Genomic DNA, 13,254 nt, shown 5'->3' with positions numbered 1-13,254 from the left:
TTTGGAAATAGAGTAGTCAATTGCCTTTCATGCATTGCATTGCATAAGCACGTTATGGCAAGATGGGTAACAATATGGCGCCCTCTCCTGTCACTGTCCAGACTATGTTTTGTACGGCTTTGGAGCGCCGTGTGGTACACTATCTTGACTTGAGTTGAGTTGAATGCCTCTTTGGGAGGGGCGGGATCTAATGGTTGTAGGCTCTCGGCGTGCGTGGGCCGTCCTGCGATTCACTGACATTCGCCGGGCGGATTGTTGCGGAGGAAAAAAGAAGAAAGTTACTCTGACTTCTTGGACATACTGCCAACATGTCTGGGGATGAAGAGAAACAGGAGCAGACCGTCGCCGATGACTTGGTGGTTACCAAGTACAAGATGGGGGCCGAGATTGCCAACCGTAAGTCATTGTAGAGTTACATGTGAGGGCAGCCCGCGAATGTCAGGATTCTTCTTATGTTAGCTAGCAGTGGCAGGCAGCTAGTCGTCGCCAGTCGCGTGTGGCAGCTGCTGTGCCATGTGCCGCAACAAACGCGCTAGCATGTGTTCCTCAAAGCTGTCCTCTCGCCAAACCGGGCCGTGTTCGATATAGTTTCCTGTCATGTGACGAGTTGTTTATCGCCACGCTGCCTTCTTGTGAACAAGGGCTAGCTCGGCTGCTAAATGGCTGAGTAATGGCAAGCTAGGTCGTGCTAACAGATACGAACGAGAATGTATGCATTCAGACGTGATATCTTCAAGCACACACTAACATACACATAACACAGCTGACATTATTGGGGCTCGTACGTAAAAGCCACTCGTGGTGAGTGGGGGAAGGAAGAGCCATTCAACTGTCTTTTAAAATGAGGTCAAATATGCTCCTATATTCCACAAACTCAGAAAAGAATATATATAAATTTGACTCGTATACTTTTCTTTTAAGTGTGTCTTTCTCAAATACAGCGCGTTTATTAGAAATGAATGTGTTTTGGTGTTTTAATATTGTCTTTGGAGCAAAAATGGAAGTCAAACACAATGTAGCTTAACTATCGTCTTCAGGATTTGCACATCTACACGATTTGGTGACAATTCTAAATGTGTGGTTGCTCGGTCTAGTGGGAAAGTCGGTAAATTACAGTATGATCAAGCCTTTTTTTTCCAAAAAGGATGACTTTTATGAACAGCATGGACAGGTGTTCCAAATGAAACTGTAAACAGTGTTTTGCCTCTAATAAAACTCAGTCACATAGAGAAAAATAACAGACAAATTAATATCTTGATGTATGGTTGTGCAGCTATTATGGATGAAATAAGAATTCTGCTTAATTTAGAAGGAAACGATGAGTTGGAAGCGGTGCCTGCATCACTTCCGGGTTATCGTCATTTTAAATTACAGCGTTATAAATCAAGATATTTGATATATATGAGGGGGACCACGTCATATTTTTACAAGTTTAACTTGACGACAAACCTTTTTAATTAGTCTCTTATCGGAAGGTGGCTACACTTTTAGAAACCTTTAGTTTTAGACTCTCCAGAGGTTTCATTCCGAACCCAAACACACACACAATCAATGCAAGTGGTGAATTTTATAGAAATTGTAATAATAAAAGCAGGGTGGCTCGGAGCGCTTGCAGGAGGCTCTGCAGCCGGTGATCATCCGATGCGTCCTTGCCACCCCGGGTAAGGTGTGCGTCCTGCCTGGCCCGGTCGTCAGCGAGTTGATCGGGGTGACACCAAAGGAAAACTCCTCCTCCAAAACTCCCAAAAGCTTCTCAACTGGTCCCAGCTCCGGTCCCTTTTATGGCCAGAGCGGGTCAAAAAGGGGTGTTTACCCCCCCCCCCAACACCCCATCCTTTTCTACCACTTTTGCGAACACCGAGGGCTGGACTGCCTTTTGGTGTTATTTTTCCATTTTAGGATTATTTTGTGGTTTAAAACCAGTGGAATAAAATATTAATTATTGGATTTAAGATAACGAGACCATTTCTTCACCCTGCATTATTCCACGCTCATCCTCTTTCATACCTGTTATGAATGTTTCAAATGTTGTGTGGTGTGGAGAACATTACTATTTTCCATGTGACATTTGTGGTGTGGGGTGGAATATTTCATCTGGTTCAGTTAACAACATATTCAACGTTAGACATTCAAGTTTGGAGCAATACAGTCACTAGTGGCGTTCATGTAAAGTTCTTAAAATATTAACTCCTAGTCGAGTCACAGACTGTCTTATGAACCCATGTCTGTAGTGTCGTTCCGTCGCCCGTTGGTGTCGCTGTTGCCTGTTCCAACTCCCAAGTGGCAGTAGTCAACAGGGTGGAGGCGCCTTTGTTGGTGCAGTCCTTCGACTGGCGGGGAATTAATTAACTTAGCGTCCGGGGGCGAACTCGACATCCTTGGGTCTCCTCTTTGAAGCGCCAGGCTGCCGTGATTCACTTAGTGTCGGCATGGCAAAGCAAATGTCTGTGTCTTGTTTTTGATAGTTTATGGCGTTGATTCGTTTAGAGTCTGCGTGTGACGCTGCGTCTCACTAGCAGTTATCGCCTACCTCGGCGGGGAGCGGCAGTAGTGCGAGGTGGCATCTTTTGCGTGGTGTGTCCGCTACCGTTGTGTATAATATTAATTATAATTGTATTGAGGGCGAGCAGGCCTGGGTTATGGGTTCCCCAACATATAATCCAAAGCATTGTGAGACCATTCAAATATGTAAATGGGATTTCTAATATTTAGGTGTTTTTAAAATTAGTTTTTTTTTTTTTAAATTGTCAAACTGAACAATCCATTTATTTGACATAACTTTTGTCAATCTTGCAGAGGCCCTAAAGATGGTGGTTGAAGCAGGTATGGCCGGCGTCTCGGTGCTCAGCCTGTGTGAAAAAGGAGACGCCTTCATCATGACAGAAACTGGGAAAATCTTCAAGAAGGAGAAAGAGATGAAAAAAGGTACGCTTTTATGCCACAGAAGAGGAGGAACTTTCAGGTAGCAATCTGGACCAGTCCAACTGTTTCCGTTTGCTCCAGTCCATACAGTGTTTGTTAGAGTTTTGTAAACAATGTCTTAGGGCTGCAACTAACCAATATTGTAATAATTGATTAATCTTTTTAAATACAAAGATAATCAGTCTGCTCTCATGGATGACTACAGAAATATGAGAATATTTACTATTGAGAGGCTGTAATTCCAACCATTTGGACAGTTTTAAAAGTTAAACAAGGTGTCTAAACGATTAATCGATTATCAAAATAGTAGTCGATTAATTTGATAATCAATTAGTTGTCAATTAATTAACTAATTGTTGCACCTTTACACTATCTGCAAGTCAATGCTACGGCATGGTTCTGAAGGAAAATGAAACAGTTCCAAGTATCAGCGATCAAAAAGCACTCCTGTCGAGCAGAAACGTGTGTCTTTGTTTTTTGGGGTTTGTTTTTATGTGTGCCTTTGTGTCAGGCTTCTATAGTATTAGCCGTCTGAAAGGCAGGCACAAACGGCACTGCTGGGCGAAACCATGACGAGGAGGCGCAGTCAAAATGAGAGCCAGCGGGTAGAACTTTCTCACTCATGTAAACCAACCAACAAAACCATGCCAACAAAAAAATATTTTGACTCATTGTCTATTCAGCAATACAATTTAGGAGCTTCTAAATTATTAAAGCTAACTTGGAGCCAGCCACAAAGAGTCCAGCCATGCTATGAAGCCATGTATGACTAAAATCCTTTCTATACATTTCCATGCTTTTGCGGATGTACTGTTTCAGGTTTTAAATGCGATGTTATGCAGGATGGACACCTACTTGTACATACCGTTGCTACTCTCTCAGGGGGAGTTGAATACATCGGGATGTTTCGTGTGCAAAACCACGGAGACGACAAGCCGGGCTGCAGTCCTCCTCGCTGTCCCTAATTAAGTGTCAAACCCTTACAGATAAAAACGCCTTGCTACTTGAACTCACCACAAAACAAGGAAAAAAACAAGACAGTGTTGTGCTGATGTAGTTTACTTGGCTTAAAGATGTTAGTAAAATGTCAATGATTGTATAGTCTTGTGGTTTTGACCAAAGAATAAATGGGGTCGAGTGAGCCAACATTAATAGCTATATTATTATCAGTCCATATTGAACTCAAGTATTGACATCGATGAATTTGTTTTAATGATAAAACTCAGCTCGTTCAGCGAAATGTTCGCTGTACCTTCAGTGGTCTTGTAAATATAGCAGTCATTTTTCATAGAGATAAACAGACTGGAAGAGATCGGTCCTTAAAACTGGAAGTCCGTGGCATAAACCCCATTAAGTTTCTTGCCTCGCTTTCTCTCGCCTTTCCAGGTATCGCCTTTCCGACGTGTGTGTCGGTTAATAACTGCGTGTGCCATCACTCCCCGCTTAAGAGTGACCCCGATGTCATGCTCAAGGACGGGGACCTCGTTAAAGTGTAAGCTGCTGGAGTGTCTCAGCTAACTGCTCCTCAGATGTTCGCATTCATATTAGATGTTGGTCATGCTTTCTTTTTTTGGTACATGTGTTTAGTGACCTTGGCGTGCATGTGGATGGCTTTATCTCCAACGTGGCTCACAGCTTTGTTGTTGGTGTGACCAAGGTAAAAAAAAAAAAAAAAAAAAAAAGTTATTTTACAAAATAAAATAATGGAACTGGTGGTTTTCACATTATTTAACTTTCATGTTGTGTTTACACTTTGCTGTGTCTCTGCAGGAAAAGCCCCTGACAGGCCGCAAGGCTGACGTGATAATCGCAGCTCATCTGTGCGTGGAGGCTGCCCTGCGTCTTGTCAAGCCCGGAAACCAGGTGACATTCTCACACCATCACCGCTGGTATGATTGACAGTTCCGCGGCTTCAACTTGATCTAATCACTCTCACGCCTCCCTCTCAGAACACACAGGTCACAGAGGCGTGGAACAAGATCGCAAAGTCTTTCAAGTGCTCGCCAGTTGAAGGTGGACGTCTGGGAATTGATTGTCTGTGCTCTGAATTGTATGTGTACGTTCATTTGTCGATCGTAATTCGACATGCTTGTTCACAGGTCTGCTGTCACATCAGCTCAAACAGCACGTCATCGATGGAGAGAAAACTATCATCCAAAACCCAACGGACCAGCAAAGGTGCGTTCACGGCATGTTTCCACCGAGCAGTGTTGTACAGCTCGCTACAGTACAGTTTGGACCATAATCTGCTAGTGGTTTTACGGTGGGGTTGTGATAGCTACAGTATGTCTGCTATATAAACAGTGTAATGTCACGATGTGACAAAAAAAAAAACCAACAACGTGCCAATGGAAGGAAGGAGAAAGATGACGAAAGCGACGCGGTAAGCAAAGGACAGTAATGGAGGCCATCCCGCATGTTCTGTTCATTTCGTAAGATGAGCTTTGTTTCTCACATTCTCATTGTTGCACAGAGGTGACAAATCAATGAACTGCAGTGCCGATTTTCGATACCACACCAATGCAGATGGAGGTGGGGAGTGTACAGCTTGTTATTTTGGTTGAATTCCTTCATTTTGACAATCAGCTGCAATAGCTGGTCTGCCGTATTGAACTGAACTTAATTGCTTTGTGAACACAGGTCTTTGTCCTCGACCTTGTAAGTGTGCTTCCCCCACCCACCCGCTAGTGGACGACTTTGTGTGTACTTGTAGGAAGGACCATGAGAAGGCTGAGTTTGAGGTGCACGAAGTGTATGCAGTGGATGTGCTCATCAGTACAGGAGAGGGGAAGGTTTGACAAAATATTGAAATGATCCCAAGTTTTTTCTCACAGCAAGTAACAGTGTGTCATAAAATAAAACAAAATGCTTTATGTTGCAAACCAGACAAAGGATGGCGTTCTGAGGACCACTGTTTACAAACGAGACCCCAACAAGGTGTACGGGTTAAAGATGAAGACCTCTCGGACGTTTTTCAGTGAGATGGAGAGACGGTTCGATAAAATGGCTTTCACTCTGAGGTATTTTTAATTTCCATTTTTATCCAATATGGTGTACAAAGTTGTCCACTGTGTAACGCTGGTGACTGATTTCAACACCAATTCACGCATATTTATCACTTACCATAGAAATGTGTTCCCAACTTAAACCATGACCATTATAAAACCTTTGTTACCTGTATAGACAATGTTTTATGTAACCTTGTCAGTCACAAGTAACGTCACACGTCATTGTTCTTTTGTGTGACATATTTTCCTGTAATGTTTGTTCAACTTCGGAAGTTGCACTGTACAGTGGTGCCTTGAGAGAAGAGTTCAATTCGTTCCGGGACCACTCTCGTCGTAACTAACAACACTTATATCTCAAATCATATTTCCCCATTGAAATGAATGGAAATCTCTTTAATCTGTCTCAGCCTCCCCAAAAATCCTTAAAAAAAAATGGTTTGTATTTTTTTAACAAAAATAGACTCTTTCATTCTTAATAAGGGAAAACAAAACCGAATTACATAATTAAATGGAATTTAAAGAATGAAACAGTTCTGTGCATCATGATTAATTCATTGTGACTCCTTCTGGTGTGTGTGACTTGGCCACTGGGGGTCAGTATAATACAGTCATCGAGGCAAAAAACAAAAGAGTTTCACAACTACTGTCCGTGACCCCGTAAGCTACAGTAATATTAGTTTTCGCAGAGGATAAAGAATATATGTATGTGAGTCTTGTTATAGTGTCTGTCTACATGTCGATACCCCGTTTGTGTTTGAATATGCGTTGCTAAGAAGCGTTGTAACACCACCACATAAATGCTATTCATTAGCCCTCCATAGCGTTTTGCATGGTTTTTTGCAAGCTAAGCATACTTTCCTAAGGCAAAAGCTATGTGGTACACAAAGTGTAAATCTCTTTGTTCTAGGTTTAGTTTGACAGTAAACTTTAACTTGGAATGGCAATAAAAAGTTTGATGCCTCTTTTTTGAAGAATTGTTGACTATATGCCAAACTGCTGCTTGTTTAGAATTGAGTTGAGCTGAGTTCACTGCCACCATATAGCGCTTGAATCTTACATTTTTGCTTGCAAGTCAAAGCAAAAAATCAGTCAAATGATTGCTTGAATCTTGAAAAACTCGTAAGTCTCGTCACTCATAACTCAAGGCACTCCTGTATTTTTATAGTTAATATATATTTAATTTGATCGGGAAAATTTTGCATCACGTTAATTCGCTCTCTGCTCTTCTTTATTGTTAGAGCATTTGACGATGAGGGGAAGGCCAGGCTGGGCGTGGTGGAGTGTGCCAAGCATGAGCTGCTGCAGCCGTTCAATATTCTCCAGGAGAAGGAGGGTAAGCTGCCATCTTGCTTGATATCCTATTATTAAATAATCGTGCCGCACGCAATCGAGCAAAGCCCACTTTGTGTGCAGGTGAGTTTGTAGCTCAGTTCAAGTTCACTGTGCTGCTCATGGCCAACGGACCACTGCGAATCACAAACAGCCTCTATGAACCCGAACTGTATAAGTCGGCGCACGAGGTGGAGGACACTGAGTTGAAGGTAAGAAGAGTTTAATGAATGGGACAATGCATCCTGTGCCAATGTCTGACTAATGGACCCCCGGCAGGGCTGACTTGGCATTTTCAAACCATTAAATGTTGATGTGCTGTCCCGGTCCTCATGAGGTTATCCCAAGTTCTTTTCTTTTTTCACTCCCCTCTAATTAGGCTTTGCTTCAAAGCTCAGCCAGTCGAAAGGCACAGAAGAAAAAGAAAAAGAAGGTGAGAGTGTCAGTGAGCATTTTGATTCAGTACATTGGCGCACTTGTTTTGATCGAAATAACTTTTCCCACCCTTTCATCAAGGCCTCAAAGACTGCGGAGAGCGCAACAGGACAGTCAATGGAGACGGAAGCTGCAGAATAAATTTCCCATTGAACAATTAGTGACGCGCCGCAAGAACAGACGTCATATTCGCTTCTGTCGCAGCTGTCGGAGGCACTTGTGGCAAAGCAACACCTGTGAAATCAAAACAGATGTCAGTCTGGGATAAGGCTGCTTCTAAATTCTTTCACCTTAAAACAGACACACTGACACATCCCAAGTAAATCTCATCGTCCTTGAGACGGAATTTGTGTCTGCAACATTGGACACAACTCATCGAGACAAAAATTCTTACAGGGACATTAGCCTTTTGAGCTTGAGCCTTCAACCCACTTTGCCACATGAACAGATCTTGTCAAATAAAATAAGTCTGACTGAGATGCCAAGGATGAAGAATGGTCAATACAGTGTTAGTTTGATAGCCTCCCTGAGACCCGAGGCCATGGCAAAGAAATGGAACTTCAACTTTTGTGGTCATAATGTCATCAGAATCATCAATCTTGATGTAACTACTATCACCCGAGTTATAGTTATCACCAACAGTAAGTTAATGTACTGCTCCATCTTTGTGTACACCTCTAGGCATCCAGGATACTTGGTTGGCATTATTGATCACAAGACTGACAGGAGGACGCATGCTCCAACCTGTCATAGGTTCTGCATTCAGTCTTGTGCCTCCAGCAGGTCTGACAGTCTGTGTTTACATAAGTAGTACAGATAGGGATGCTTTTGTAAAAACACCACAATTTCAGAGACTATTTTTGGAATGATTAAAAATCCACCTGACATCATTTGTGTACGTTTTCTTTTGGACTGTGGGTCATGATTATGAACGAGTAAAAAAAAAAAACGAATACAGACCAAGCTATTCCGCATCTTATCAAGTCTGGGCATTTAACCAATGTTTATTTTACATTGAGAAATTTGACATCTGGATAAACTACAGTTTCAATAGAGTGAATCAGGTTGTGTATTTTCTTTTCTTTATTTTCGCTCTTGTTGCAATGGGAAAAGGTAAGTTAATACTTTGCAATTTTGAGAGCTATACAAACATCTGTGAATATTAAAGTCGGATTGTAATTTAAATTGCTGATAGTGCTAAATGCCTCATCTGGATCATATTTTGATAAAGACTTTATTACAGCCTATTTACAAGTTGTGTAACATTTTTCACGACGAATGCAGCCCTATGAGGGGCACAAGTCAGTGCAAACTGTAGGCCGGTCCCAAGCCCGGATAAATGCAGAGGGTTGCGTCAGGAAGGGCATCCGGCTTAAAACCTTGCCAAACAAATATGAGCGTTCATCCAAAGATTCCATACCGGATCGGTCGTGGCCCGGGTTAACAACGTCCGCCACCGGCACCGTCAACCTGCAGGGCGCTGTTGGAAATTCAGCTACTGTGGGTCGAAGTCGAAGTCAAAGAAGAAGAAGAGGTGGAAAGCGGGTTCTTCGGCAGAAAGAGAAGAGGAAAACACAGAGCCTAGAACTGAATGTGGGGACTTTGAATGTTGGGACTATGACAGGAAAATCTCGGGAGTTGGTTGACATGATGATTAGGAGAAAGGTTGATATATTGTGTGTCCAGGAGACCAGGTGGAAAGGCAGTAAGGCTAGAAGTTTAGGGGGAGGGTTTACATTATTTTACCATGGTGTAGATGGGAAGAGAAATGGAGTCGGGGTTATTTTAAAAGAAGAGTTGGCTAAGAATGTCTTGGAGGTGAAAAGAGTATCAGATCGAGTGATGAGGCTGAAATGTGAAATTGAGGGTGTTATGTGTAATGTGATTAGTGGCTATGCCCCACAGGTAGGATGTGACCTAGAGGTGAAAGAGAAATTCTGGAAGGAGCTAGATGATGTAGTTCTGAGCATCCCAGACAGAGAGAGAGTCGTAATTGGTGCAGATTGTAATGGACATGTTGGTGAAGGTAATAAGGGTGATGAAGAAGTGATGGGTAAGTACGGTATCCAGGAAAGGAACTTGGAGGGACAGATGGTGGTAGACTTTGCAACAAGGATGCAAATGGCTGTAGTGAACACTTTTTTCCAGAAGAGGCACGAACATAGGGTGACCTACAAGAGCGGAGGTAGAAGCACACAGGTGGATTACATCTTGTGCAGACGATGTAATCTGAAGGAGGTTACCAACTGTAAGGTAGTGGTAGGGGAGAGTGTGGCTAGACAGCATAGGATGGTGGTGTGTAAGATGACTCTGGTGGTGGGGAGGAAAATTAGGAAGACAAAGGCAGAGAAGAGAACCATGTGGTGGAAGCTGAGACAGGACGAGTGTTGTGCAGCTTTTCGGGAAGAGGTGATACAGGCTCTCGGTGGACGGGAAGAGCTTCCAGAAGACTGGACCACTGCCGCCAAGGTGATCAGAGAAGCAGGCAGGAGAGTACTTGGTGTATCTTCTGGCAGGAAAGGAGAGAAGGAGACTTGGTGGTGGAACCTCACAGTACAGGAAATCATACAAGGAAAACGGTTAGCTAAGAAGAAGTGGGACACTGAGAGGACCGAGGAGAGGCGAAAGGAATACATTGAGATGCGACACAGGGCAAAGGTAGAGGTGGCAAAGGCAAAACAAGAGGCATATGATGACATGTATGGCAGGTTGGACACTAAAGAAGGAGAAAAGGATCTATACAGGCTGGCTAGACAGAGGGATAGAGATGGGAAGGATGTGCAGCAGGTTAGGGTGATTAAGGATAGAGATGGAAATATGTTGACTGGTGCCAGCAGTGTGCTAGGTAGATGGAAAGAATACTTCGAGGAGTTGATGAATGAGGAAAATGATAGAGAAGGGAGAGTAGAAGAGGCAAGTGTGGTGGACCAGGAAGTGGCAATGATTAGTAAGGGGGAAGTTAGAAAGGCATTAAAGAGAATGAAAAATGGAAAGGCAGTTGGTCCTGATGACATTCCTGTGGAGGTATGGAAGCATCTAGGAGAGGTGGCTGTGGAGTTTTTGACCAGCTTGTTCAATAGAATTCTAGTGCGTGAGAAGATGCCTGAGGAATGGAGGAAAAGTGTACTGGTGCCCATTTTTAAGAACAAAGGTGATGTGCAGAGCTGTGGCAACTATAGAGGAATAAAGTTGATGAGCCACACAATGAAGTTATGGGAAAGAGTAGTGGAGGCTAGACTCAGGACAGAAGTGAGTATTTGCGAGCAACAGTATGGTTTCATGCCTAGCAAGAGTACCACAGATGCATTATTTGCCTTGAGGATGTTGATGGAAAAGTACAGAGAAGGTCAGAAGGAGCTACATTGTGTCTTTGTAGATCTAGAGAAAGCCTATGACAGAGTACCCAGAGAGGAACTGTGGTACTGCATGCGGAAGTCTGGAGTGGCAGAGAAGTATGTTAGAATAATACAGGACATGTACGAGGGCAGCAGAACAGCGGTGAGGTGTGCTGTCGGTGTGACAGAAGAATTTAAGGTGGATGTGGGACTGCATCAGGGATCAGCCCTGAGCCCCTTCCTTTTTGCAGTGGTGATGGATAGGCTGACAGATGAGGTTAGACTGGAATCCCCGTGGACCATGATGTTTGCAGATGACATTGTGATCTGCAGTGAAAGCAGGGAGCAGCTGGAGGAACAGTTAGAAAGATGGAGGCATGCACTGGAAAGAAGAGGAATGAAGATTAGCCGAAGTAAAACAGAATATATGTGCATGAATGAGAGGGGTGGTGGGGGAAGAATGAGGCTACAGGGAGAAGAGATGGCAAGGGTAGAGGACTTTAAATACTTGGGGTCAACCGTCCAGAGCAATGGTGAGTGTGGTCAGGAAGTGAAGAAACGGGTCCAAGCAGGTTGGAACGGGTGGAGGAAGGTGTCAGGTGTGTTATGTGACAGAAGAGTCTCTGCTAGGATGAAGGGCAAAGTTTATAAAACAGTGGTGAGGCCAGCCATGATGTATGGATTAGAGACAGTGGCACTGAAGAGAAAACAGGAAGCAGAGCTGGAGGTGGCGGAAATGAAGATGTTGAGGTTCGCTCTCGGAGTGACCAGGTTGGATAAAATTAGAAATGAGCTCATCAGAGGGACGGCCAAGGTTCGATGTTTTGGAGACAAAGTTAGAGAGAGCAGACTTCAATGGTTTGGACATGTCCAGAGGAGAGAGAGTGAGTATATTGGTAGAAGGATGATGAGGATGGAGCTGTCAGGCAAGAGAGCTAGAGGAAGACCAAAGAGAAGGTTGATGGATGTCATGAGGGAAGACATGATGGCAGTTGGTGTTCGAGAGGAGGATGCAGGAGATAGGCTCTCATGGGAAAGGATGACGCGCTGTGGCGACCCCTAACGGGACAAGCCGAAAGGAAAAGAAGAAGAAGAAGAAGAAGAAGTAACATTTTCACGACGACAACACATTTTCAGATACAGTACTGAAAACATACAACAATAGGACTTTCTTGATAAATTGGTACTTTTGTTTTAGGTAGCAATTAATCAGACAAATATTGCAATACATGTATTCGTCTTTGTTGCGTTTTAATCCCTAAGAAGTGAACACTAAACCCACGTTGTCATAGCCACTTGACTCATTTTCCCCAGATTGCGACACTGAGTGATGTTTTAAAGAATCGCTTGTACATTGAGTGACGTTAAAGAATCGCTTGTACATTGAGTGACGTTTTAAGGAGTCGCTTTGAGTGACGTTTTAAGGAGTCGCTTGTTTATGACGTCGGTCACAAGACTGCCTTTTCCTGGTAGGTACGTACCATTATTTTGTTGACGCCAGAATCCGAGAGAATCCCTTTCTTGTTGAGTTCATCTAACTAAGCTTTACCTGTATCCGACTCTTTCAGGCGGACCCATTCGCTATGCGAGCCAAGGTATGTATTCTCCCCCCTCATATGACGACGACAACATAATTGATCAATGGTGCTAACGCTTTGTAGCCAGCTAGCTAGCCTTACAGTGTACAACGAAGTGTATGCAGAAATCTTTTTTTTGACATCGGAAAATTGTGTAGCGGATTTACAGAGCAATTTAATGGAAATCTTGTGTGACTAATTGTACGTGGCGGATTTTTAAATGAAATGTTTTTCTTTTCCGCAGTGGAGAAAGAAGCGCATGCGCAGGTGAGAGAGTGCGTGCTGGTTATTAAAAAAAAATTCCAGAAGCGTATATTTCAGAATTATTTCTTGATATTACTGCACAGATTGAAGCGCAAAAGGAGAAAGATGAGACAGAGGTCAAAATAAGCTGTCCGCTGGAAGCCAACCGGTAACCAGCAGGATCGATTGATCGATCGATCGATCGATGGATGGATGAAAGGATGGAAGGATGGAGTGAGAGTCCAGCAGGGGAGCCCTCAGGTGGAAGTCTGGCATCTGCGTGTAATCAACGGGCTGAGTCAACGCCTGCAGGTTGAAGGACTTCTCCTGACTTTTCTGGACTCTTATTGTTTGTTCCCTCATCGTTTTTCTATGCTTATTAAATGATTGGGTGTTTAAACAATT

At 43.4% G+C, this 13,254-nt stretch overlaps 1 protein-coding gene and 1 long non-coding RNA gene across 3 annotated transcripts; both read left to right on the top strand.

Annotated features, from left to right (window-relative positions):
- Window positions 1–150: 150 nt before the first annotated feature.
- On the top strand, window positions 151–8,584 carry pa2g4b (proliferation-associated 2G4, b). Of its 2 annotated transcripts, XM_061774370.1 has the most exons (14): window positions 151–396; window positions 2,797–2,925; window positions 4,309–4,414; window positions 4,510–4,579; window positions 4,693–4,785; window positions 4,872–4,935; window positions 5,022–5,100; window positions 5,396–5,454; window positions 5,563–5,714; window positions 5,809–5,942; window positions 7,169–7,263; window positions 7,344–7,471; window positions 7,639–7,692; window positions 7,776–8,584. In XM_061774370.1, exons 1-14 carry the CDS (start codon window positions 309–311, stop codon window positions 7,833–7,835), a joined length of 1,311 nt encoding a protein of 436 aa, XP_061630354.1. In that variant the 5' UTR covers window positions 151–308; the 3' UTR covers window positions 7,836–8,584. The 2 variants fall into 2 exon arrangements, with proteins under 2 accessions (XP_061630354.1, XP_061630362.1); XM_061774378.1 differs by lacking the exon at window positions 5,396–5,454 and having other exon boundaries at window positions 155–396; window positions 5,636–5,714.
- A 3,901-nt stretch (window positions 8,585–12,485) lies between these two features.
- Window positions 12,486–13,254, top strand: LOC133478365 (uncharacterized). Its single transcript, XR_009788660.1, has 3 exons — window positions 12,486–12,624; window positions 12,851–12,873; window positions 12,954–13,254. It is a non-coding gene; the product is annotated as an uncharacterized LOC133478365 (long non-coding RNA).

This window comes from Phyllopteryx taeniolatus, chromosome 1 (assembly GCF_024500385.1).
Source record: "Phyllopteryx taeniolatus isolate TA_2022b chromosome 1, UOR_Ptae_1.2, whole genome shotgun sequence".
Classification (NCBI taxonomy): Eukaryota; Metazoa; Chordata; class Actinopteri; order Syngnathiformes; family Syngnathidae; genus Phyllopteryx; species Phyllopteryx taeniolatus.
This window is presented reverse-complemented; position numbering and strand designations above follow the sequence as displayed.

Bases quoted from the DNA above. Each gene is read 5' to 3' on its own strand.
- pa2g4b (XM_061774370.1), top strand. From the start codon at position 309: ATGTCTGGGGATGAAGAGAAACAGGAGCAGACCGTCGCCGATGACTTG. The intron at 397-2,796 runs GTAAGTCATTGT...TCAATCTTGCAG, and splicing joins GGGGGCCGAGATTGCCAACC to AGGCCCTAAAGATGGTGGTT. The intron at 4,936-5,021 runs GTGGACGTCTGG...GCTTGTTCACAG, and splicing joins CAAGTGCTCGCCAGTTGAAG to GTCTGCTGTCACATCAGCTC.